This window comes from Condylostylus longicornis, unplaced genomic scaffold (assembly GCF_029603195.1).
Source record: "Condylostylus longicornis isolate FDR11 unplaced genomic scaffold, ASM2960319v2 ptg000020l, whole genome shotgun sequence".
Lineage (NCBI taxonomy): Eukaryota > Metazoa > Arthropoda > Insecta > Diptera > Dolichopodidae > Condylostylus > Condylostylus longicornis.
In genome coordinates, this window is record NW_026577989.1 from 2892051 (window position 1) to 2917356 (window position 25306).

The 25306-nt window shown below is 24.0% G+C and overlaps 3 protein-coding genes across 3 annotated transcripts; all 3 read left to right on the forward strand.

Moving 5' to 3' along the window:
* Positions 1–2507: 2507 nt before the first annotated feature.
* LOC129606666 (phosphoenolpyruvate carboxykinase [GTP]-like) lies at positions 2508–4882 on the forward strand. Its single transcript, XM_055517096.1, has 2 exons — positions 2508–2856; positions 2957–4882. The coding sequence occupies exons 1-2, from the start codon at positions 2825–2827 to the stop codon at positions 4857–4859; spliced, it is 1935 nt and encodes a 644-aa protein (XP_055373071.1). The 5' UTR covers positions 2508–2824; the 3' UTR covers positions 4860–4882.
* Positions 4883–8931: 4049 nt separating this feature from the next.
* Positions 8932–11292, forward strand: LOC129606664 (phosphoenolpyruvate carboxykinase [GTP]-like). Its single transcript, XM_055517094.1, has 2 exons — positions 8932–9154; positions 9247–11292. Exons 1-2 carry the CDS (start codon positions 9123–9125, stop codon positions 11150–11152), a joined length of 1938 nt encoding a protein of 645 aa, XP_055373069.1. The 5' UTR covers positions 8932–9122; the 3' UTR covers positions 11153–11292.
* An 8023-nt stretch (positions 11293–19315) lies between these two features.
* On the forward strand, positions 19316–20724 carry LOC129606696 (uncharacterized). Its single transcript, XM_055517162.1, has 2 exons — positions 19316–19416; positions 19543–20724. The coding sequence occupies exons 1-2, from the start codon at positions 19379–19381 to the stop codon at positions 19889–19891; spliced, it is 387 nt and encodes a 128-aa protein (XP_055373137.1). The 5' UTR covers positions 19316–19378; the 3' UTR covers positions 19892–20724.
* Positions 20725–25306: the final 4582 nt, after the last annotated feature.

A 25306-nucleotide genomic window follows, 5' to 3' on the forward strand; every position in this document is an offset into this window, starting at 1 on the left:
TATAGACGTAGGTACATAACCGAAATGCTTATTTTAAAAATATTTTACACCAAAATGGAAACTGAAGCAAAGAATTTTAGTTTGAAATTCTATATTACAAAAATAATTTAAGCTAACTATTGTTTGTTGTATTTTATTAAATAAGAAACAGAATCTAATGCATAACATATGGAATAGTTGCTATGACGGAAGTGAAATAATCTTAAAAGATGTGCCAATTTTCTTGGGTAAAGCCTTAAATCCATAGTAAATTTATAATTTCAGTAAATATTTTATCATAATATATTAAAAAGAGTTACTATATGTACATACATATATACTTATGCAATTAGTAATCTTCATTTATAACAATTTTATAAGGGCCATTTACTTTAATATTTTCTTTGTGCCCACAATTTACTCCAAAGCTAAATTATATTGGCAAACATATAATTTTTTAATTAAATTATTAAAATCATATGGTAATTTCAGAAATGAACCCTTTAAAAATCAGGATATTATGAAAAATTCACTCTATATAAATATTCTATGATTTTAAACCATGATTTTATTTTAAAATTACCTGTAATCATTGAGTTTCTCTGCGTAATAAGTGCAATACCAATTACAAACTAAATGGAATAGTAAATATCTTCTATGATGTTCGAGATGATATTTTTTTTTCTTTCATCTTTTACTTCAAAAAAAAAAACATTAGTATCATATATGGGGCAAAAATCTATAGGAAAATATAGCTAAAAAATTAATAAAGAAAATTGCGGTTTTACGTCATGAATTTATAAAAGTAAAAAAAAAATTAAATTGAAATAGAAATGCATTTCAAAATATTTATGTATCTCCATATGAATGTGTATGTATATATATATATATATATGTATATAAAAAAGTAAAATCGATAGTTAAATGTATCAACATGTTAAATGGACCAGGTGAAAAGGTTAATGTCTTAAATTTTCTTGTTAATTTCATACATTTGAAAATTGTTTTTCTATATAGCAATGTAGAGTTGCAAAGATGTGGATTGATTTTCTCTCCGGAAAATGGTTGAAATAAATAAAACAATAAAAAATTGCCATGTTGTCCAAAAAAGGTTGCATAAAATTAATTTCATAATTATCTTACACTATATTATTTGCATTTTCAGTACTTACTTCACCAGTTCGAAGTAGTGTAATCAAGTGTAATCAACTAGCTTTCTCCTACAAAACTGTAACGATGATAGGGTAATCGAATTCGCTGTTATCTATACTATATTCGTAATAGTACAAAACTTTGTAGTCTACGGAACTAGATACTCTATAGCCGATATATTTGGATTTGTATATGTATGTTATGCGTACTCTACAAGTTGTGTTTACCAAATATCCTCAAGTTTTTGACCACCAATGTCAAAATTTTGATAACTCTTTCAAAGCTAGTATTTTCATTGTATTTGAGAAAGAATGCTTAATTTTATTGTGCTATATACAAAAATTTAATACACATACATAATATGTATGTATGTATATAAATTGAAAATACATAATACAAATCATTACTGCATTTTTAAAAGGAAGCATTAAAACATTTTGTTCTCTAAAAAATATCAACTTCTTCTCGTCTCTGTGTAAATGCAAATATACAGTTTTGAATACACATATATCTTCAAAAGTAAGTATAAAACATAACGAACATACATATGTATGTAAATACATAATATGTCAGATAAAAATTGAAATTGAAAACAAAATACAGATAAAACTGGTAACCTCTAAACTGGTTTTATATTTTCTCGTTGATTCTTAAATGTTCTAAAAGTGATCGTAAAATTTTTATATAAAATTGCGTTATATTTCATTTTTGCGACTGTATAGGCGACGTAGTACATACAAATGTACATAATTATCTTTAAATATGTCCATATAATTGAAGTTACATATATGTACACATATCACACAATTTATACATATAAATAATATTATATGGATAATACGCCGTTGTGTTTCGTGATTGTACTAGTAGAAGACAAGCCCCCTAAAACCAAAAGAGCTTTTGTTCAATTTATTGGTAAAGAATAGAAATGAAAAACGCGTGGTGATATCTGTTCTGATGTTTCTATTATAATATATGAATGTATATATAGAAACGTCACAATTTATAGTAGCTTTACTAAAATATGCTACGTTATTGTTCGTTATCTTATTCTCTTTATAAGAATATTCCATTCTTCTTACACTTCTTTTCTTTCATCCAACAAATTCGTTCTTCTATTTTAGTAGTAGATAATTTGTTTCGTTTATAGCTTATATTTATGTTCCTATATTATACATACATATGTATGTGTGTAGATAAGTTTTTTGGATTATGGTATAAACGATCGTATACTAATGGCAATTGAACAATTTATAGATAGTATGATGGCAAAAAAAAAGCGATTTTTTATTTTTATTTTCGTATAGCAACTAATCGCCTGATAATTGGTATAAAAAGACTGAAATACAACTAGGAAAGATCATTAGCAATTCGTCTAGCAAGGTATGGATAGTAAGCAACAACAACAAGAGAAATTACGTAAATTATTAAAACGAAAAAATATTTGAAGAATTTGAATATTATAAAAAATTTTGAAAAGAAAATTTTTCTTAGTGGAAATAATAGTGAAAAGGAAATAATACAGGAAATATTAAATTACTAAAGTGAAAATTCAATAGTAAGGATATTGAATTTTTGAAATTACTCAAAGTTGTAGAAGCTACAGTGAAATTCAAAAAAATTTCCAAATTTAAAAAAAAAGACAATTTTTTAAAGAATTTTAATTTGACGAGAAAACAAATAAATTTCTAAAATGCCTGAATTCATAGAGAAAGTTTCAAACTTGTAAGTATTACAAAAATTTTGTAAAATTTCAGAATTTAGAAATTTTAGATTAAATTAGAAAAATTCGAAAATAATTAAATTTAATTCTTTAATTTTACAGAACTCCAGTTTATGAAAAGAAACGTAATCAATCACCAACTGATTTCGGTTTAACAAACCATATTCGTGGTGTAATCGTCACCAATGGAACTGCAAATGATCTTACTCCAGAAGTTAAATCTTTCGTAGAAGATGCTGTTTTATTATGTCAACCAGATGCTGTACATATCTGTGATGGAACTGAACGTGAAAATCGTTATTTGATTAAAGAATTATGTGATCAAAAGACAATTATTTCATTACCAAAATATGAGAATTGTTGGTTAGCTAGAACAAATCCAAGAGATGTTGCACGTGTAGAATCAAAAACTTTTATTTGCACTGATTTCATAAATGATACAATTCCAACACCACAAGATGGCGTTAAAGGAACTCTTGGAAATTGGATTTCTCCGGAAGATATGAAAAAAGCAGTTCAAGATAGATTCCCTGCATGTATGAGAGGCCGTACTATGTACATTGTACCATTTTCAATGGGGCCAGTTGGTTCACCACTTTCAAAAGTTGGTATTGAAATTACTGATTCAGCTTATGTTGTTGCTTCAATGAGAATAATGACTAGAATGGGAAAAGAAGTCTTAGATCACTTAAGAAATGATGGAGAATTTGTAAAATGTTTACATTCTGTTGGTAAACCGCTAAATGGTATTATTGAAATGGAATCATGGCCATGTGATCCAGAACGCACAATTATATTGCATAAACCATCAGAAAATTTAATTGTATCATATGGTTCTGGTTATGGTGGTAATTCATTATTAGGAAAGAAATGTTTTGCTCTAAGAATTGGTAGTACAATAGCTAAACGTGAAGGTTGGTTGGCTGAACATATGTTAATTATGGGTATTACAAACCCTAAAGGAGAAAAGAAATATATAACTGCTGCATTTCCGTCAGCTTGTGGTAAAACAAATTTAGCAATGATGTCTCCAACATTACCTGGATATAAAATTGAATGTGTTGGTGATGATATTGCTTGGATGAAATATGATTCCGAAGGAGTACTTCGTGCCATAAATCCTGAAAATGGATTCTTTGGTGTTGCACCAGGAACATCAAATTCAACAAATCCAATTGCTATGCAATCAATCTTTAAAAATACAATATTCACAAATGTTGCTTCTACATCTGATGGTGGCGTTTATTGGGAAGGAATGGAAAATGAAATTGATGAGAATATTGAAATAACAGATTGGTTAGGTAAACCATGGGATAAAAATTCTGGTAAACCAGCTGCACATCCAAATTCACGTTTTTGTACACCAGCATCAAATTGTCCAATAATTGATTCAGCATGGGAAGATCCAAAAGGTGTACCAATAAGTGCAATTCTATTTGGTGGACGTCGACCAGCTGGTGTTCCATTGGTATATGAAGCAAATAATTGGACACATGGTGTTTTTATTGGTGCTTGTATGCGTAGTGAAGCAACAGCTGCTGCTGAACATCAAGGAAAAGTAATAATGCATGATCCATTTGCAATGCGTCCATTCTTTGGTTATAATTTCGGTCATTATTTATCACATTGGTTAAGTATGGAGCAACGTGGAAATGTACCAAAAATTTTCCATGTTAATTGGTTTAGAAAAGGTAGTGATGGTAAATTTATGTGGCCAGGATATGGTGAAAATTCAAGAGTTTTAGATTGGATTGTAAGACGAATTGATGGTGAAGAATGTTATAGAGATTCAGCAATTGGAAGAATTCCAACTGTAAATGGTCTTAATTTAAATAATTTAGAATATAATGTTAATATTAGTGAAATATTTTCAATACCAAAAGATTTTTGGAATCAAGAAATTAAAGATATTCAAAAATATTTTAATGAACAAATTAATACAGATTTGCCTAGTGAAATTAATGAAGAATTAATAAAATTAGGTTTAAGAATAGAAGCTTTATAAATAAATTTTTAATATATAGTTAATTTTTTTTATTTTTATATAAAATTTTTGTATATTATGCAAATACACTTAAGACTTTATTTAGATTTAAGCTTATAAGATTTTTTTTTTATAAAAAAAATAAAACAAAATTTAATTAAATTATTGAATTTTTTAATTTTTCTTTTGTCCTATTTGAGTAATTAAAATAACTTGCGCAAGGATTAGGAATACCCTCAATAACTTTGCCAAATTCTGTTATGCGCCCACTTTATGGGAAATCCAAGTTTGCTAGAATTTAATTTTTTTTTCTTTGGCGAGTTGAATATTTAATAATTAATTACAAATTATCAACATAATTTCAAAATTCCAAGTAAAAAGTTTTTTAATTCTGAATAGAAAGAGATTGTAGCTTTAATGGCTTATTGTCTAAAATATTATGATTCCTTACTTGTAAAACACATACATACATATGTGAATAAAAATTTTCGTAAATTTGTATTTCAATTAATTTGCTTTTTTATTTGCAAAAATTGCAAGAATGCATACATCCATATATTTATTTGTATACATATGCTTGCTCATTTTTTTTTTCAAATTTTCCAATTATTAGTTCACATTTTTTTTGTTCGCCTTTTTTATATTTAAATTTTTTCCCCCACAACTTTATTTTTAGTTCATAACCTCAATTCAGTACTAAACAAAGAGAAGTTTTTTTTTTCCACTGTATTTGATTTTAGTCTTTTATCCACAGAGCAGAAATATGAAAATGAAAAGTTTTGAGCAAAAAAAGCGATGAATAAAATATTTAAATCACTCACAGACTCCAAGGATTACTGTGTTATTTTCTGTGTAATCATAATAGTATGAAAAATTCGTATATGAGTGTTATGAAAAGCGTCATATTTAGTTTATAAGATTTAAAAATTTGATAAAAAGATTAAATTAAACTCATTTTTGTACATAATGTTATTAAAATCAAATTTTCCGAAAATGTGATTAAAATAGTAGGTACTTAAAATTAAATTTATTATATAAATTTCGACGGCTATAGTTAAATTTAATCACCCTGTACTTAGAATACTGCCTTTGTATTTGTAAACATTTCTAATTAAATGTTCTTTTACGATAAACGACAGTATTACTGCAATAATAAATGAATGATGTTAGACACTTAAATGAAAGTCATTTTACAATATTAGATGGATGATGTATAGAGGCACTAGAAAGAATCTAAAGGCGGAAAAGTTAGTATTATAGGTAAGATATTAAAGATATCCTATAGTTTGCATTAGATTTCTCCTTTTTTTTCATTTACATATGTTCCTTTTTTCTGCCTAACATCACTTTGAATAACAAGATAAAAAAATTCCAAATATTGAATAATAGTAGCTTTATTGAAGAGATTAATATCCTTAGGGTTAACCTAGTTTATTCAATATAGAATTTATATTTCATTTTTGCCTTTTGCGAGATTGAACAATTTAGGGCAAAATTAAAATTGAATAATATTGTAAAATATTCAAATTATGATTAGAATTTAGATTTTTTTTTTTCGAGGAATTCGTAGAAAAATTTTAATAAAAAGTTTCTCTTTTATGTGTTATGTTCTGTGAAATTTGTTGGTATTTTGATTTAAAGAGCAAACGGATGAAAACTGTACACACATAATCGTATACATATGTATGTACAATAAAGTGGATTAAAAATATTTGTGAAAATTCTTCTTTTTTTTTAAGGAGTTTTAGTAATTGATAATTGAAAATAATTTTGAATGTGATTTTAGAGGAAAGAAAACAGTTATTGGTAGAAATCATGGTGTAGAGTGAGAGTAATTTATGTTATGAACTTGAATATTATATAATAATTTAAATTTTAAATATTGGTTTATTTGGCGAGTTGATCAGTAAAAGGTAAAAGTATTTATGGGACATTAAAATTTCTAATTTAAATAGAAAGTCGGTTTCAGAAAGAATTTGTACCAGTATATATTACGATTCTAAGTCGATTCTGTAATATCTGCTGATCTTTCTTACATTCCCACGATAACTCAACAAATAAACTACGTGTTCAGTGTTTTGAACCGCTGTTTTAGATATACAAAAGTTATTTATTCAAATTTTAGAAAATATTAACATTACGTGTTGAATTTAATGCAGCCGCTGAATAAAAATGGTAATAGGGTTTCGTAAAAAGTATTTGAGTCGTCAATAGTGACTCTTATATACGGTATAAAGAAAAAAACTACGGTAGGTTCGTCATCTACCTATAGTAAACTCAATGAAGTCAGAAACTGGTTCATGGTTATTTACAATAATCATACACTAGTCCTATGCTCCTCCTAGGAACGAAATAGGATAAAAAAAAAATGACTCCTTATATAATGATATTAGCGTATAACTTGAACAACAGTTTTATCACATTTTATTTCAGGTAATACCAATATTTTGGTTACTATTCAAAAAAAACACCTTTGCATAAATTACAATAATGCATGCGAATATATTTTACAATAATCCGACCGGTTTATCAACAACTCTATACCTTAATTTGTAATAGAACATTAATTTTTTTATACAAATATTAAAGTGGTACTTGAAAATTTTAAGAAATTAAAATTTGATACTTATCAAAATATTTAAGTGTTTTTGAATTGTTTAAATTTTCTATAAGAAGTACCTATTGAAGATATAGAAAGTTAAATAGTAACATTTCCGGTAAATTAAATAGAACGCAATTTTTAATTCATATCATATCATATTGTACCTGTATTTCAATATTATAGAACAAAATCATTGTTTGAAAGCTATTTTTTGAACTATGAGGGCGTTTATAAAAAACTTATTCATTATCTACCGAAAATGTTATTTTTGAAAATTTCGATTTATCAAATGATCAATGGACATTCGAGAAATACGAGAAAATATTATTTATTTAGAAATTTGATAGTATAAGTAAGGCATGAGCAAATTAAGTCAGCACCTTTAATTTAAATGCGTTTGAAATCTATAACACGCGCTTATTGTGTTTACGAAAATAGCAAGTCCTTGTAAAAACTATGCCTTCAATATTGATAATTTCTTATAATAAATAATAAACAATTTGTTTACTGTTTACTCTTTTTAGTTTCTAATTGATTTTTTTTTTTAATGAACACGCTTAAAACAATAAACTTTATAGCTCTACACGTTTTTAAAAATTTATTTTTTTTTAATTTGAAAACAATTGATTTGTTTTTCATAATTATTTACATTTAGAATATTAGAACTACATATGTATGTAATGTATGTATATCCAAATGTATAATTATTAAATAAATTAAGTTGTTGTTACTTTTAAATTATAGTTAATTTAAATTAATTTTTTTTTCTTAAAATTTTAACACTTCTAGGAATTTTGTCTTTATATTTTCACATTTATACTTATAATTCTCTATTTTATGGGAAAAAAAATCAAAGTTCATAAAATATAGTGTAGTACTTAATCTAAGTTCAGTTATGACGACACTACACATTCGAAATTAATTACTAACGAATTTATTAATAGAAAATTTAATATTATCTACAATGACATGAACATTTTATAGAACGTTTAATGTTAGTTTGGAGAATTTTAGATTATAAAATTGGGCAAGCCTCTTTATCAATTTTTAAAAAGTATAGAAGAACATTAATACTAATACTAAAATACTAGCACTAATACTAAAATACTAATACTAATACTAAAAATTTTATTTCATCATCGAATTTCTCTTATCATTAAAATTTTTTTTATACAAAACAAGAAAAAATTTTTATTAGAAACGCTTAATTGATAAGAATGTTTACAAAATTATTTTCCCTGTATACCTCAATATTTTGTTTTAGAATTTTCTTTTGCGAAAGAAAAACAAAACAAAAAAGAAAGAAAAATAAGCGTCTTATTCTTAGAATATTTGGTATAAAAAGGCCAGTAACTAATTGTTAAGAATCATTTATATTTGAGCTTTAAATCAATAATATTATAATAAAATAATTTTTAAATTAATTTTAATATTTCTAATGAAATAATTGAAATTATTGAAATATATTTTATACGGGACAAAATAGCGGAACAAAAATAAAAATTTAAAGTTAATAATTTAAGAATATTGATAAAGCTTCACAATAAATAAATAATTATTAAAATTTTAAATAAAAAAATTAAAAATTGAATTTCGTTAGAATTCTAAACAAGTTTTTAAAATTCAATAAATTCTAGAATATCGCAAAGTTTTATAAAAAAATAAAATTTAAACTCAACAAAATGCCAGAATTTCATGAAAATATTCAAACCTTGTAAGTATATTAATTTTATTAATTCGAAATTTGCTTATTTCTTTATAACAAAAATATTAAAGTTGCATTTTTAATTTTTTATTTTTTAACAGCGTTCCAATTTATGAAAAGAAACGTAATCAATCACCAACTGATTTCGGTTTAACAAACCATATTCGTGGTGTAATCGTTACCAATGGAACAACAAATGATTTAATACCAGAAGTTAAATCATTTATTGAAGAGGCTGTTCTATTATGTCAACCAGATGATATACATATATGTGATGGTAGTGAACGTGAAAATCGTTTATTATTAAAAAAATTACAAGAAAATGGAACTATATTACCATTACCAAAATATGAGAATTGTTGGTTGGCTAGAACAAATCCAAGAGATGTTGCACGTGTTGAATCAAAAACATTTATTTGTACAGAACGTAAAGAAGATGCTGTTCCAACTCATAAATTATTTGAAACTGGTAATTTAGGAAATTGGATATCACCAGATGATATGAATATGGCAATAAGATTAAGATTTCCTAATTGTATGAAAGGTCGTACAATGTATGTTATACCATATTCGATGGGGCCAGTTGGTTCACCACTTTCAAAAATTGGTATTGAAATAACTGATTCTGCTTATGTTGTTACTTCAATGAGAATAATGACTAGAATGGGAAAACCGGTATTAGATTCTTTAAGAAACAATAGTGAATTTGTTAAATGTTTGCATTCGGTTGGATCACCAGCAAATGGTGTTATTGAAATGGAATCATGGCCATGTGATCCAGAACGTACAATTATATTGCATAAACCATCAGAAAATTTAATTGTATCATATGGTTCTGGTTATGGTGGTAATTCATTATTGGGAAAGAAATGTTTTGCACTTAGAATTGGTAGTACAATAGCTAAACGTGAAGGTTGGTTGGCTGAACATATGTTAATTATGGGTATTACAAATCCTAAAGGAGAAAAGAAATATATAACTGCTGCATTTCCATCAGCTTGTGGTAAAACAAATTTAGCAATGATGACACCAACATTACCAGGCTATAAAATAGAATGTGTTGGTGATGATATTGCTTGGATGAAATTTGATTCCGAAGGAGTACTTCGTGCAATCAATCCTGAAAATGGATTCTTTGGTGTTGCACCAGGTACATCAAATTCAACAAATCCAATTGCTATGCAATCAATCTTTAAAAATACAATATTCACAAATGTTGCTTCTACATCTGATGGTGGTGTTTATTGGGAAGGAATGGAAAATGAAATTGATGAGAATATTGATATAACAGATTGGTTAGGTAAAAAATGGAATAAAAATTCTGGTAAACCAGCTGCACATCCAAATTCACGTTTTTGTACACCAGCATCAAATTGTCCAATAATTGATTCAGCATGGGAAGATCCAAAAGGTGTACCAATAAGTGCAATTCTATTTGGTGGACGTCGACCAGCTGGTGTTCCATTGGTATATGAAGCAAATAATTGGACACATGGTGTTTTTATTGGTGCTTGTATGCGTAGTGAAGCAACAGCTGCTGCTGAACATCAAGGAAAAGTAATAATGCATGATCCATTTGCAATGCGTCCATTCTTTGGTTATAATTTCGGTCATTATCTGTCACATTGGTTGAGTATGGAGAAACGTGGAAAAGTACCAAAAATTTTCCATGTTAATTGGTTTAGAAAAGGTAGTGATGGTAAATTTATGTGGCCCGGATATGGTGAAAATTCAAGAGTTTTAGATTGGATTGTAAGACGAATTGATGGTGAAGAATGTTATAGAGATTCAGCAATTGGAAGAATTCCAACTATAAATGGTCTTAATTTAAATAATTTAGAATATAATGTTAATATTAGTGAAATATTTTCAATACCAAAAGATTTTTGGATTGAAGAAATCAAAAATATTCAAAAATATTTTCATAATCAAATGAGTGCTGATGATTTACCATATGAAATTTTTGATCAACTTAATGCTCTCTCAAGAAGAGTGGAAGCCTTATAAATTAAATTGAAATTCTCTTAAATATTATTTTTAAGTACCTATACTAAATTTTATAATTGATAATTTATTAAATTTTTTATACATTGTAATGCAATGATTGTATGAAATAGCAAAGTATTAAACTGTTTAACATACTCGTATATTAAGAATGTATAATATCTAGAATTAAGTTATGATAATAAAAGTGCAAATTCCATTCAAAATATTATTATAAAATTAAATTTAAATTATTTTTATTTTCTGCAACAAAATACCAACATTTCTATACACACATACATTTTTTGTTTACCAAGCAATTTGATATTATGTGAAAACAACTTTCCTGACGCTCTTGAGAACAATTGTGTTTATTTATTTTAATTATTCATGCTTTGTTTGTTCATCTATATTGCGTCATTTTGGAATATACATACATATATAGTTTTTAAGCCACTAATTAAAGTGTTTATATGTTCTAATACAATAGTAGCTACTGATATAACACAAGCTCTTTTAAAAGTGTTGTTAGAAAACTGAAATTTATTTATTTTCAAAATAAAATTAAAATTTCTTTTAAGCAAATATTTCTATCGATTTTGTTATAGCATAGACATACAGAGAATGACAATTTACTGGAGCTATTAAATATTTAAATATATTTAAGAGTAAATGGATTTGCCTATATCATATCAAGAAGAAGAATCTTGCGTTGCGAATGTAGTTGAAAAATTTATTGAATTCATGAATGATAAGCATATGAAAAAACTCTCTTTTAAATTAAATAGTGTTGAGATACGCATTAGTATTGATGTTTTCATTGTGTCTTGAAACGGATTCATTGTATATTTTGACAAAACTAGAGTTATACAATTAGTTTAAATTATGTTGATATTATAATTTAATTAGTTAATCATGTTGATATTAAAATTTAATATCAAGATGATTAGTTGTTCCCGCAATACTTTAAATTAATTTTCGTCCAATCAGTCTCAAATAGATTTTAACCTTTAATCGACGAGGTGGTAGTAAATTTTTTACCTTCCGGTTTTTATTTTGTAAATAAATTTCTTTAAATTTCTCTTGCGTATTTTCAATTAGAAAGAGGTTTGGAGAGAAGTGCAAAAAATTAATACCAATTCGATGAATTTGTTAAAAATGTTTACTTAAAAGTATTTCAAAGATTAATAAAAATAATAGATTTTTATAAAAAAAATTCCGCTTTCAAAACAAATCTATCTCATGTAGTGAATTATTTTAATATAATTGTCGTTTATTATTCATAAGAGTAATTGGCGCTTACATATTAAAAATATGAAACTGTACATAAGATTTTTAAAATAAATGTAAACTTTTTCTTTCACTAGGATATCTTTGAGGTTCAAACGCTATTCAAATATTCAAATATTGTAAAAATTTAATCAGACAAAGAAAAGCAATGAAAAAGACCACTTGGATATTCAAAGTTATTTTTAATGAATTTGGTGATTTTAAAAAGGTATGTTGAATATGTCGTTTTCTCACAACAGAAAATTATTAAAATTTTAAAGGCGTAACTGAGTTTTATAAAACTCGGACTCCCGTTCTTGAAAAAGTTCTCGAATAAAAGTTGTAATGCTTTCTGATTGACACCTTTTTAAAGATTTGTATGGCAGATACTTTATTTTTCTTGTCTGATTTTAATGAAATTGTGTACGGTAAAAATAATAGTCTTAGTTAGATTTCAAGTCTCTAGATTTATAAGATTAAAAGAAACTAAAGCGAGTATATTGCAAAAGTCTATATTTAAATCAAATATTTTGAGTAATCATTATGGGAACAAATACTATATTAAAAATTTACATTACATAGCAATAATTAAATAATAAAATTAAATAAATTAATTTCTGTTAATTTTTTTTTTTGTATTTTATAAATAAAAGTCAATGAAATTTTTAAATTATTTTGAACTTTTTTATTTTAATTATTTATTTCGTATCTTTAAAATTTGATTACTGTATTTATATTGCAGTAAAATATACTTTTATTTTTGTTCTAGATATATAGCATAAATCTACTTATAATTATTGAACCATTAAGTATATTTAATCTTCGTTATTTAAAAATCATCTGATTTTTATATCTTCCAGCTCTTATTTATTTTTATTATGTATATACTCGTATGTACATACATAAATATCCAAATTTCAATTAAAATTTTTTTTGTTTAATATTTTATTTTTTTTTTGTATCTTCCATTTATTTAATTCATTTGTCAAATGGAACAGTGGTACCTTGTTCACAAAGTAATTTAAAAACATTATGATTATCAGCTGTACAAGATTTCAAACCAATATAATTTGTGTTGTCCTTGAATTCATTATTTTTTTGATCAATAATAACCTTTATATTTGATGTTATCATATTAATACTGTTTCTTGTCAATATAATACTGTTACGACGCTGATTATAATTTTGACATTTATTATTGTCATAAGAAAATCTATAAAGAAATAAATAAAATTTTAATTTTAGTTTACGAGTATATTTAGCTGCTTGACTTATATTGTGGCTCTTAACAACAATTTGGAATTGATAAAAATATTTAAATTAATATATATATATACTTACAATTTTGTTGAAATTTCACCAAATGACACCATTTTTATAATTTCAATTAATTTTAGAATTTGATATAGGAAATTTGTTTATTTTTAAAATTTCTTTAATTTTTATTATATTTTTGAAATTTTAAAAATAATGTTGTTCCTTGGAAGTGATTTTTAAGAATGTTTAAATATTTTATTATTGTCTTTATATATAGTGTGCTGTGGCCAATAAGGTGGTTATTATTAATCACAAAAATTTAGGTATTCTTATCTAATTTTCTTTGTAATTTATTTCGTTTTTTTATTTCTATTTTATTTTTCTTAATTTCAATTATGTACATATATTATGTGTGTATACACATATAAACCTACTGCAAAGTAAATGTTTAGTAATTAAATAAAAATGTATATGGATATATATACAGAAATTGATTTATACATTATATATATACATAAGTATACTGTTAATTTATAAATGTTGTATTATTAAACCAATATTTAAATATTTATGTAAAAAAAAACCCAAAATTATATGATCTTGTTATTTTCAAATACTTACATACATATATATATAAAATGAATAAAGCTCGAATTTAATTCTCTCAAAGAAGAAAGAGATAAAGAATCGCAACATTTTTGTTATTATTTAAGCGTGTGCCCCCCTTTTTTTTTGGTTTTATAAAAATGTTTATAATAATAATTTCTTTTTCAGCTTTTCTACATAATGTTATTCTTGTTTTCTTATATTTACATAAAATTATACATTCATATATGTGTGTATATAATTCTGCTGTTTCTTGTTCTTATTTACTTGTGGTTTTTTTGTTTTGGTAACAATGCCTGTGTTTTCATATATGGTTTAAATTTTGTGATATGTTAAAAAATTAAATAACATTTTATAATACTTTATCGATAATAAATTTTATTTTGATTATATTAATATTCAAAATATTTTCATTTTGTTCATTCTTCTTACATAGAAAAATAGAAAGAGCTAATATATGAGTGCCAAAGAACTGTAACTAATGTGTCATCGGATGAATGGACAATGCACTCACTCAAAATTAAAGTAATCAAAATATATTATAAAAAAAATTAAAATAAAAGAAGAGGCGATATACTGTGAGTAAGAGTGATGGCAAGTGGCACATATAGGTATTAAAAGCACTCAGTCCACACGAAAATGCGAAGTAATTGCAAAGTAAGTAGATAATTTCCATACTGTGGCTTGGTTTGTTATAAAATTCTCAAATTCTAGTACATGCTATACTACGATATACTATAACAGAGTACGGTCGTTCTCATCTACAACTTATTCTGTATAAGTATAAGATCTTAATGGGAAACAGAAAGTAGTGTATTGGAAGAGTTTTTCTTTGGTGAATCGGATGAATTATCAGCTCTTTTTGTTTTGAATGAAGAGAGTAACATTTGTAAGGGAAGAGAAATTGTCTACTTTCAATAGTCTGAAGAATTCTTTTCCTAAACGCTTCTTATTGCCTAATTTTTAGATTTGCAGAGAAAAACATGCCTACTGCTGTTGTTTGTGCAAATGAAGGTAATATGGGCTATACAACAGTTATTTCATATAAAGTGTAACGAAAACACAAAAAAAAAATATTTCATGATTTGCCTAGAAATATGCAATTTTAACGAAATTTATTTAATTTATTTATATTCGAAATTTATAAAGATTTTCTTCAATATTAATTTTACATTCTTCTAACAGTCTGTTTTGTATCTCAATTGGTGGATTTTTATTATAATGAATAAGGTTTTTCTTGAATTTTCTTAAACATAATATATAATTGCCTTAACTTTTATTTCTCTCCCACAATAGTTGTTTTCATCATTCGGAATAAAAACGACATTTTAACAATTAATCGCTGAATTTAAGTTTCACATTAATGACCTTAGAGTTTTCAACATAAACTTATTGATTTTCATTGTTTCTATGTTTGTGTGTGTGTGTTTTTTTTTAAATAAATACTGAATAAATTATAAATAGTATGAAAAAAAAAATAGTTAAAATTCAATCCATGTTAATAGCAAAGCAAAAATGGAAAAAAAGTAGTAAATATTTAAGTAGTAAAGTTAACGACATTAAATTATAAAGTTATAAAAAAGGATAATCAAAACAAATTAAAAAAAAAAAACAAGAAACAAATTCATAAGAGCAAAAAATGAAACCATATATAATATGTATGTATGTATATGTAAATGACTTTTATATTTAATTTATTGTGCGAATGTTTGACATTTTGAACTTTCAATTTTTTTTGCTCATCATTCTTCCTATCATTTTTAGTCAAATTTGTTTGTTAGGATGTATAACAAAAAAAGAGAAACGAAAATATATAATATTATATAATGTATACTTATATGTACATATGTATATATACATAAAATAATATTCCGAGGAAATTAATTTTGCTTTTATATGGTTCAATGAATTCTGATCTTAATTAATATGTAAACAATAATTTACGATAATTAGGTGTTAAAAAAAAAATTAAATGAATTTTTTTTTCGGAATAAATGAATTTAATAAGTATTTGATAATATTGCAAAAATATTTACTGTTTATATAAAAGTTTATTTTGGTAAAAATTTTAATGGTTTTAATAGGAAACAAATTTGTAGGTAATTTACATGTTTATAGAATTTCACTTGATATTTTAACAATCTATAAAATGATTTTAATTGGTAATTTACGGTCAATAGAATATAATTCGATTATACTATGAAATAATTCAATAGAATCAATCATCCATATACTAGTGGAAATATTGTAAATATTTACAATTTAGTTTGCTATACTGGATAATGGATATACTAGATATAATAAATTTAAATTTAAAAAAGGGAAACATTGCTTTAGTAATAAGAAAAGAATTTTATTAATAGTGTGCAGAGCACAATTTTTAATAGATAAATTAGCTAAAATGATCATAATTTAATTAATAATTTGTATATTCAAAAAATTGGCATACAAATTTTTTTAGAATTAACGTGGGTTCTAACAAATATTTGGAACTGAGAAAAATTAACAATTAACGACAATAATTTAGAAGCATTAATTATTTACGATATCAGATTCATATTGTATACAGCTTTCTTTTAAAAGTTTTTTGGATTACATTTATTAAACATTTAATATAACATTAACAACATAGCGTTGAATTTAAAAAATGTTTCAGAAATTACTGTATTATATTTACAAAAACTGCATCAAAAATTTAAAATAGGGCTCATTTACTTGCCCCTTTATTTTTCTCAATTTTCAAATTCATTTTAAATTAAATTTGAATAATCGAACGCTGTTCTTGTAAAAATTTCGATTCTCTATTCTGTTTACTCTTATTTAATAGTTCTCTTAAAATTGTCATAACTCATGAAGCCAAAATTTGTTATTTATTATCGCCACCTTGCCGACAGAAATTGAGATTATTTTATTTAAATTTTAAAAAATTTTTATACTCGTAAAGTATTTAAAATTTCTATTATTTAAATATATATGTATATATATGTAAATATGAGTTAATTTTTATAATTAGGGCATCATCCTCAATATTGATTCTTTCCATTGACGCAAATCAATCTAAATTTTTAATCTAAACCATTTTAAAATTAAAACTGTTAATGGAAAATTTTTTTCGAAATTTATAATATTTACTTATACTTAAAAAATAAATTAGAATTAATATGTGAAAAATTTTATATTATAAAAATAGAAAAGTAAGATTAAAAATATAAAATATATTTTATAAAATGTAATAAAATTAAATTAACGAATATATAAAATATAAATATTTACGTGAAAAGAAACAAATCATAGCATTCTAGAACACACGAAGTTTTTTATATGCTTTTGTTTTTTTGTCGTTTATGAACGTACGTTCAATATTAATTATTTTGTTTATAAACATTGATCATCTACGTCATCTCAAAGTCATTATTATATATTGCGTATACATATATATTTTGCATACTTTGACTGATAATAATTATGAGTGAAAAAAAATATAGGTCAACTAAAACAAAATGATTTAATATAGCATAAGTACAGTAGTTGTATATAATGATAAGAAAACAATAAGACAGAAATAGAGGATTATATTAAATAATTCCATATAACAGTTTACAATCTACATAATCCAAAATTATAAAAAAACTCTTATAAAACGTTTTGGCATGTTGTTTATATCGGTTATGCACAATTTTGTACTCATCACAGACTAAAAGTTGTCATAATATATGAAGCCCAATATGAAAGAAAAATTGTTTTGAATTTTGTGAATTATGAGACATAGCCAAGTAGATTGAGTACAGAACTACCATATAGTGTTGAACAAATCAATATTTTGTTTATTAAAATATTTCATTTGAAAAATTTGAGTCTAAAATTATCACTTTTATAATGAAAATTACATTTTATATAACAATTATTCACTTATAATCGAATATTGTAGCATATATTTAAGTGGAATTCTTCAAAAATAAAATTTTGAATAAAAAATTTCAATTTAGTTTTCGACAATAATATTTTGAAGTATCGAAAAATTTTCGAAAAATTTTCTGCAAACCGACAATAGTAAAGAGAAACGAGGGAGAACTTAATTTTGTTCTAATACTATACTCTTATAATATGAGAATTTAACATATTATATTAAAATTTTAAATATTTTAGATTTGCCGTTTAAGAAAAATATTATATTAAAATTATGATTAATATTTGACATTCCGGAATTCTATATCTGTAATTGTATCAGATATGAGCGATGTAAGATTTAAATTTTCGAAATTTTATTAAAAGACGAGAAGTCAAAATAAATTGCACTCAATAAATACGAGAAATATGTTGTTATTAAGAGAGCGTCTACTCAAATATATTATAATAAATTGAAATATGCCATAATTATAATCAGAGTAGAATCAGAGTCGATTAGACACTGTTTTGTTTTAATTAAATTAAATAGAACTATTTTGTTTTAATTCTAGATTTGATAATTAATTTTAAATAAGTAAACAACAAATAAATTATTATAGGTAAATATTTTTTAATCAATAATAAAATCACAATATACATACCACATAATAATTTACATTGAAAGTCTTGACCTTCACAAACTATTACAAAACATATTGACAATTTTTATAATATTTTCTCCATTAATAAAAACTTGTATTGAAAATTTTTTAAATAAACAAAAATAGCATTCAATTGCAATGTGGGGTACTAATAATATAATTTTTTTTTTTTATAAACTATTATACTTGTAGATTGGAAGAAACCTGCTTATTAAAAACTATTTTAAGTTAGCTAAATTTTATTTTGTTTTGAGATTATTTTATAAACTTATTCTAAGTTTTTTTTTTCTTTCATTTCGCATTCGTTTTATAAATTTCCTAGCTTGTTCGTACTCTCTCTCTCATTATATGTAAGAATATAAGCTATAGAACTATTATAGTGTTACTTTATATGTAAAATTGAACTATTTGAATCGATTTATATTATATAGGTACACAATCAATACAAGGTTTATAGTATAAAAGAAGAAATTTAGATTTTAGAATAGTTATTATAATATTAAATTCAGTACGAATAGGAAGAAAAAAAAATATTACATAAAATTATAAATTAAAAATTGTCATAATTAAAATGTGTAATTCGTCATCATCTGAAATGTCATCTAATTTGTAAGTCATACATAATTTGTAATTTGGAATGATTTCAATTTTAAAATTAAATTAATAATTATAATATTTTCGAATTTTTTAATAATTATTTAAATAAATTTTATTTTTCATTATTCTAATTTACAGTCTAAATGTTATTAATGATGATAGTCCAAGATTAAGAGCAAATTCATGTAATTCAACATTAAAATTATCAATTAATACATCAAATATTTTCAATGATACAAATTGTTATGGAATACCAAGATCTAATTCATATAGTCATGGTTTAAAATTAAATTCACCAATTTTAAATATAACAAATGAAACTTTTACTACAATTATATCGAATTTGAAACGTAATAGTAAAAATTTTAATAATGATATTGATAGAAGTCGTTCCGATATAGATATACATAATAATATGGATATTGAAAATGAAAAAGTTTTTGAATTACTGTGTAAACAAGGTGCTACTGTTCCATTTTTAAAGTAGTAGAAAAAGTTGTTGAAATGAAAAGAATGGTTTCTGTTTTTTCTTCATCATTAATTTTGAAGTGAATAACAAATATGGATATATGCAGAAGTGAATAGAATATACTTGCATACATATTGGACGAGAGGATTTTGATGAAAGAATAAAATTTTCAGAATAATATGTGAAGTGCATAAAATCTGATTTAATTATAAAATTTTTATGAATTTTTTTAAAATTTATATCATTTGCATTTAAGCATAACAATCATTGGATATTAAATTTTTATCTAATTATATAAGCGAAACATCTGCTAACCATAATAATGTTATGAAGGTTTTTTGTTATTTTTTTAATTTTAATAGTTATAATTTTATAATTTAACAATTCTATAAAACACTATTATAATTGGATAATAATGAAAAAGTTTTAATTTTCATTCCTGCCGTATTCAATGCAATGTTGTGTTTTAGATGCAATGAGTGGAACTTTTTAATATCAGTATAAAAAGTTTAAAGAGTAACAAATTTTATTAATCCTTGAAAAAGAACAGAATTTTGTATATAGGATTTAAAAACTTGTATATGAATTTCAAATGCATAAAATTAAAAATGATTATTGTTACTTAGTACTATAAAAATAAATAAAAACATTAAGTACTAAAAATAAAATTTATGTGTATATTATGCGTGGATTATGATAAGATTATAATTTATATATATATATATATACAAAAAAGTACAAGAGGCAAAAATAAAAGAATAATTATTAAAAAATAAACTTTAATCAACAGAATTTTATTAATTGATTTTAATATTAGTAATATAACCTCAATTTTTTTGTTGATAAGTTGATTGCTGGTGGTCATTGATTCTCTAAAAAAAAAAAAAAAATAAAAAAAACAAAATATTAATCCAAGAATTATAAAATTAATCCAATTGAGCTCTTGATTTTGAAAAAAAATTTGATATTCAATCTGTTATCAATTTTAAAATTCTTATCGAAAAATAAATAAGTATATAACAACACTCGTAACCATTTAGTTCAAATGTCAAATATTTTCATTTCATTTTGCTTTCACTGCAAATTCACTCAGAATTTGTTTTCACCATTTTTGACAAAATTGTCATATTTTATTAAAATTTCATTGTTATATTTTATTAAAACAAAGTTATTTTTGTAAAATATTATGGGGAAATATAATTCGGCAAAATTTTTAAAAAAATTTAAATAAGAAAATATTAGAAAACATTTTTTTATATTGAATTTCTCATTATTGCAAGGGAAATACGTAAGGGCTGGTAAGGGTGAAATCTGTTCTAATTTGCATTAATTTTTGACATTTGAAAATTAAATAATAAATAATTTTTAAAATGACTTTTAAAAATTATAAAATTTTATGTAAAATTCTTTTAGGACTGCGGCAGCAGAAAGTAGATATTCTCCGACTTGTTAGAGTAGATATTCTTAAATCTGTTTACTATACGTAAGAAAATTTTTTATTAAGGAAATTTTTTCGTGAGCCTCAATAATATACGAGCGCATCTTCAAAATTAAAAAGGACTTTATATTAGATTACTTAATTTACATAATACATATGTGAATTTTATGCGATGAATCCATTTTGCGGTAGATACCTTTAGGTTTATTCCATATTAACACATATAGCATATATATCGTCGGCATTATGGAAGAGTCACAAAACAACTTTTTTTATGTTTCGAGAAAAACGCATTTGAAAATATACACAATAATGTCAGTTTACAGAGACGTATAAGATTTACAACATTATTTTTCCGAATTTTTCTGTATACGTAAAACAAAACTCACGAAAAAGCAATTTTCTTGCTCTTCCATAAGCACCGACGATATGTATAGTCTATAAATAACATACATAGTCTGTGGCATTGCTACAGTTAATCCTTTTTGTACATCATTTGCATTCTAATAACGTAAATTTAACATTTTAAAAAAATGTGTAACAATATGTGTTTCAATTTTATTTTATAATTTTCTTTGCATAACATGATATAAAAAATTGAGTAGCTCATCAGATTTACTGTGTGTATACTTGAAAGAATTGGTGATTATTTGATCTAGAAGGAAACCAAAAAAAAGAAATAAATTTTTTTCACATATGTAATATCAACTGTAATCGAAATTATTCAACAAAAGATTCATATATCTCTTTTATATTGTTCAATTCAATGAAAACTGCGAAAGGATAAAGAAAGCAAAAAATACACATTTTTTAAAAATTCTCTTTTGAATTTTCTCTTCTTATATGTTATATGTCTTTTTTTTTGGTATTTTTTAATTATCAAAATAATTTTTCATTTATTTTATAAATACACTCCCAAGCACATAAACGATCTTGAATTTTGCACTGCAATTAATTCATTTATTTTTAAAATATTTTTTAAATTGATTAAAAATCAAATAAAAATTAAATAAAAACCTAAAATAAATCTATAAAGTGAATTTTAAATTTAAAACAATAATTTAAATATAAAATTATTTTTAAAAAAAAATTTTGATTTAAATTTAATAATAAACTTCTCGGGGGCTTTATAGCATTATTATTGTTTTTACAAACATTTAAAATATTAGCTTTTGAGGTTGTAGGGCAGCTATCCGAGCCAATTGAGCTACTCCATTAAAATTTTCAACATATATATATAAAATGTAATTGGGCACATTTACATGTATTGCAGCTACCCGATTGCCCATTGTTCGAATTAATCTAATTACAATAAAAGAAAATTTTAGCAAGAAAGAAAAAATTTCTAAAAGTTTTTTTTAAATTTGGTTGTGTTTGCATTATTAAGACAAATCAGAATTTTTTGTCAAGCAATAATATATAAGTATGAATGCCAAGTATGAATACTATTATACCAAGTATAAATACTGCTGAAGAATCCTGCAAGTGGTTATAAATTCTCTATACCATAAAGTTAGTATATTTATAACTAAGGTGCAGAGTATGAAAGTAATTATGATTTTTAAAATGTCTCCTCCCTACTATTGCTTCATTTGAAATACAATAAATTTTTATTGTACTTTTGCTCATCACGTGCACATACCATCGTCCATCTATTACTTCTCAATTATGTACAGAACAAGAAATTTTGTATATTTAAATTTATTTGATAAATTTTATCTCTACTCTCATACAAACCTAATATTTATTTAATAAATAAAACAGTGTCGAATTTTTTTAAAATCTAAAATAAATTATTTACAGGGTACTTTTTTAATAATTAATAATAGGGTAATAATAATAATAATAGGGTATTATTAATAATAGGGTATTTTTATAATTTATTAACAAACGCGTGAAATATCCTCAAATTTATTAAAAAATGTAGTATTAAATTACTTACACGTAATAGGCACTGCAATAAACCTAAATCTCTATATCATTTCATGAATTTATTCAATTACATTTTCTTTTCATAATAATTTTCTCACTTTTTCAAATTAATTTTATTTTTAAATTATTATATGAGATTCGAGAAATACACCAACAAATTTTCTTTTAATTTTTTTTTGAAATACTCGTAAAGTAGAAAAATTTTATAAATGTATATATGGAATAATAATTATATTTTATTATAAAAAGGGTAATAATAAAAACGAAATTAAAAGAAAAATGAAAACATAATAATAAAAATAATAACTTTCATTTAAACCACAACTCTTAAAATATAAAAACTTAATTACTAAATTAAATTTTTGTATTTTCTCGGTTATTTTTTTTTTTTTTTTTTGTTCAGACAGTTATTACCTAATTAGAAATCCTTTTTTTTTTCTGTTCCTTTATTTTTTCATTCTTCTTTTCGTTAGTTTTATTTTGTATTCTTTGCTTTGTAAATTTTCATTACCTAGAAGCAAAAAAATTTTCATAGACCTTAAAAATCAAAGGATTTTTTTTTTTTTTTTCTTTTTTATTTGGGTAAAATATAATTTATTTAAACAATATATACGTAAACTAGATATGCCGTTGGTGTTAATATAAGTACATATTATATAAAGGACACTAACAAGGAAATAAACTGTCACAATATAATAACAGTATACAAAGGGATTTACCTAAATATTATCAAATCTCCTGTTGATTTTTTGATGTTACTCTGCTTTTACTCAAAAACTTGATTTTAAATGAGAATTACAACAAAATAAAGGCAAGAGAGAGAGAGAAAATAACAGAGAAAAGTTTTTTTCTTTTCTCTATTTCTATTTTTTATTTTTTGTCTTTTTTTTTTTTGTTATTTTTACGTTTTAACCTTATATTAGTGGTGAACCATGAATATTATGTTGAAATTTAATATTAAGATTAGGTATCATTTAGGTAATATTATATTATTTACACCTGTATGTATGTATGTACATAACTAAATAGTTGTCATCAATAAAATTATGTCTAGGATAAAACAGTTATTTTGTATATATTTTTATATCACATATGCTTATGATATTAATGTATTCTTAATAGATGTACAGAGACTTAATAATTAAACGAAATATGTATACATGTAACGCTAGCCTCAATTTCTAATATGGTTTCTCAAAAATTTCTCCATTGTTTTTAGCTCGAATGAGAATCAAATAATTATTATTAGCTCCTGCCCCGATATAATTGATTTTACCATGGTTGGGTGGGTAAACAATGTTTGTATTTCTCTCTACCCCATAATTATACATGTGAAATATGAAACAACTCCGAAATATCACCTACAACCTTATGGTAATTATTCTGATGTAATATGACAAAAACCATTCCTAATGCCTGAGATGGCGTTTGGCACACTACACAGGTGCAAGATTTCTTTTAAGTTGTACCAACTAATAGTCGAGTCGTTTTGTGTTCAGTTTCTTACGTATATAAAAGTGGTAGTGTCAATTTTTTAAATTTTTTTCCGTCTATACAAAACAAATATTAAATTTTGAGTCATCGTCAAAAAATTTATTATTAATCCGGCCCTGTATACTAATTTCATTTAATATATGGAAAGAAATTAAAACTTTTACTTTCATATAGAGAGAGATTAAATTCATTTAGAGCAAAAAAAAAAAAAAAGAAACAACTATAAACAATTAAGAAAGTTAACAAATATTGCGTAAAAGCCAGTTAATATGTTTTTAAATGAATTTTATATTGAATTACATATATGTGTGTGTGTATAAATAATTACGTATGTACATTATGTATTAATATTCATGTACACATGTATACTTGTATTTTGTAAATTGCATACATAAATAATTTTTCATGTCTTAATTTATTACATTTTTACGTTTTTAAAGAGAATTGACTTAGAACAGCACACGTAAGAAAATTAGTAGATTTTTACAGACAATATAAAAATATTAGGTTCTTATATAAAAGCAACAAGTTATAAAAAGTGTAAGAACTTTACTTTTGATGTTGATTAT

Excerpts from the sequence above, each read along its gene's own strand:
- LOC129606666 (XM_055517096.1), top strand. The coding sequence starts at position 2,825 with ATGCCTGAATTCATAGAGAAAGTTTCAAACTT. Across the intron at positions 2,857-2,956 it reads ATAGAGAAAGTTTCAAACTT|AACTCCAGTTTATGAAAAGA; the intron begins GTAAGTATTACA and ends TTAATTTTACAG.
- LOC129606664 (XM_055517094.1), top strand. The coding sequence starts at position 9,123 with ATGCCAGAATTTCATGAAAATATTCAAACCTT. Across the intron at positions 9,155-9,246 it reads CATGAAAATATTCAAACCTT|CGTTCCAATTTATGAAAAGA; the intron begins GTAAGTATATTA and ends ATTTTTTAACAG.
- LOC129606696 (XM_055517162.1), top strand. The coding sequence starts at position 19,379 with ATGTGTAATTCGTCATCATCTGAAATGTCATCTAATTT. Across the intron at positions 19,417-19,542 it reads TCTGAAATGTCATCTAATTT|TCTAAATGTTATTAATGATG; the intron begins GTAAGTCATACA and ends TCTAATTTACAG.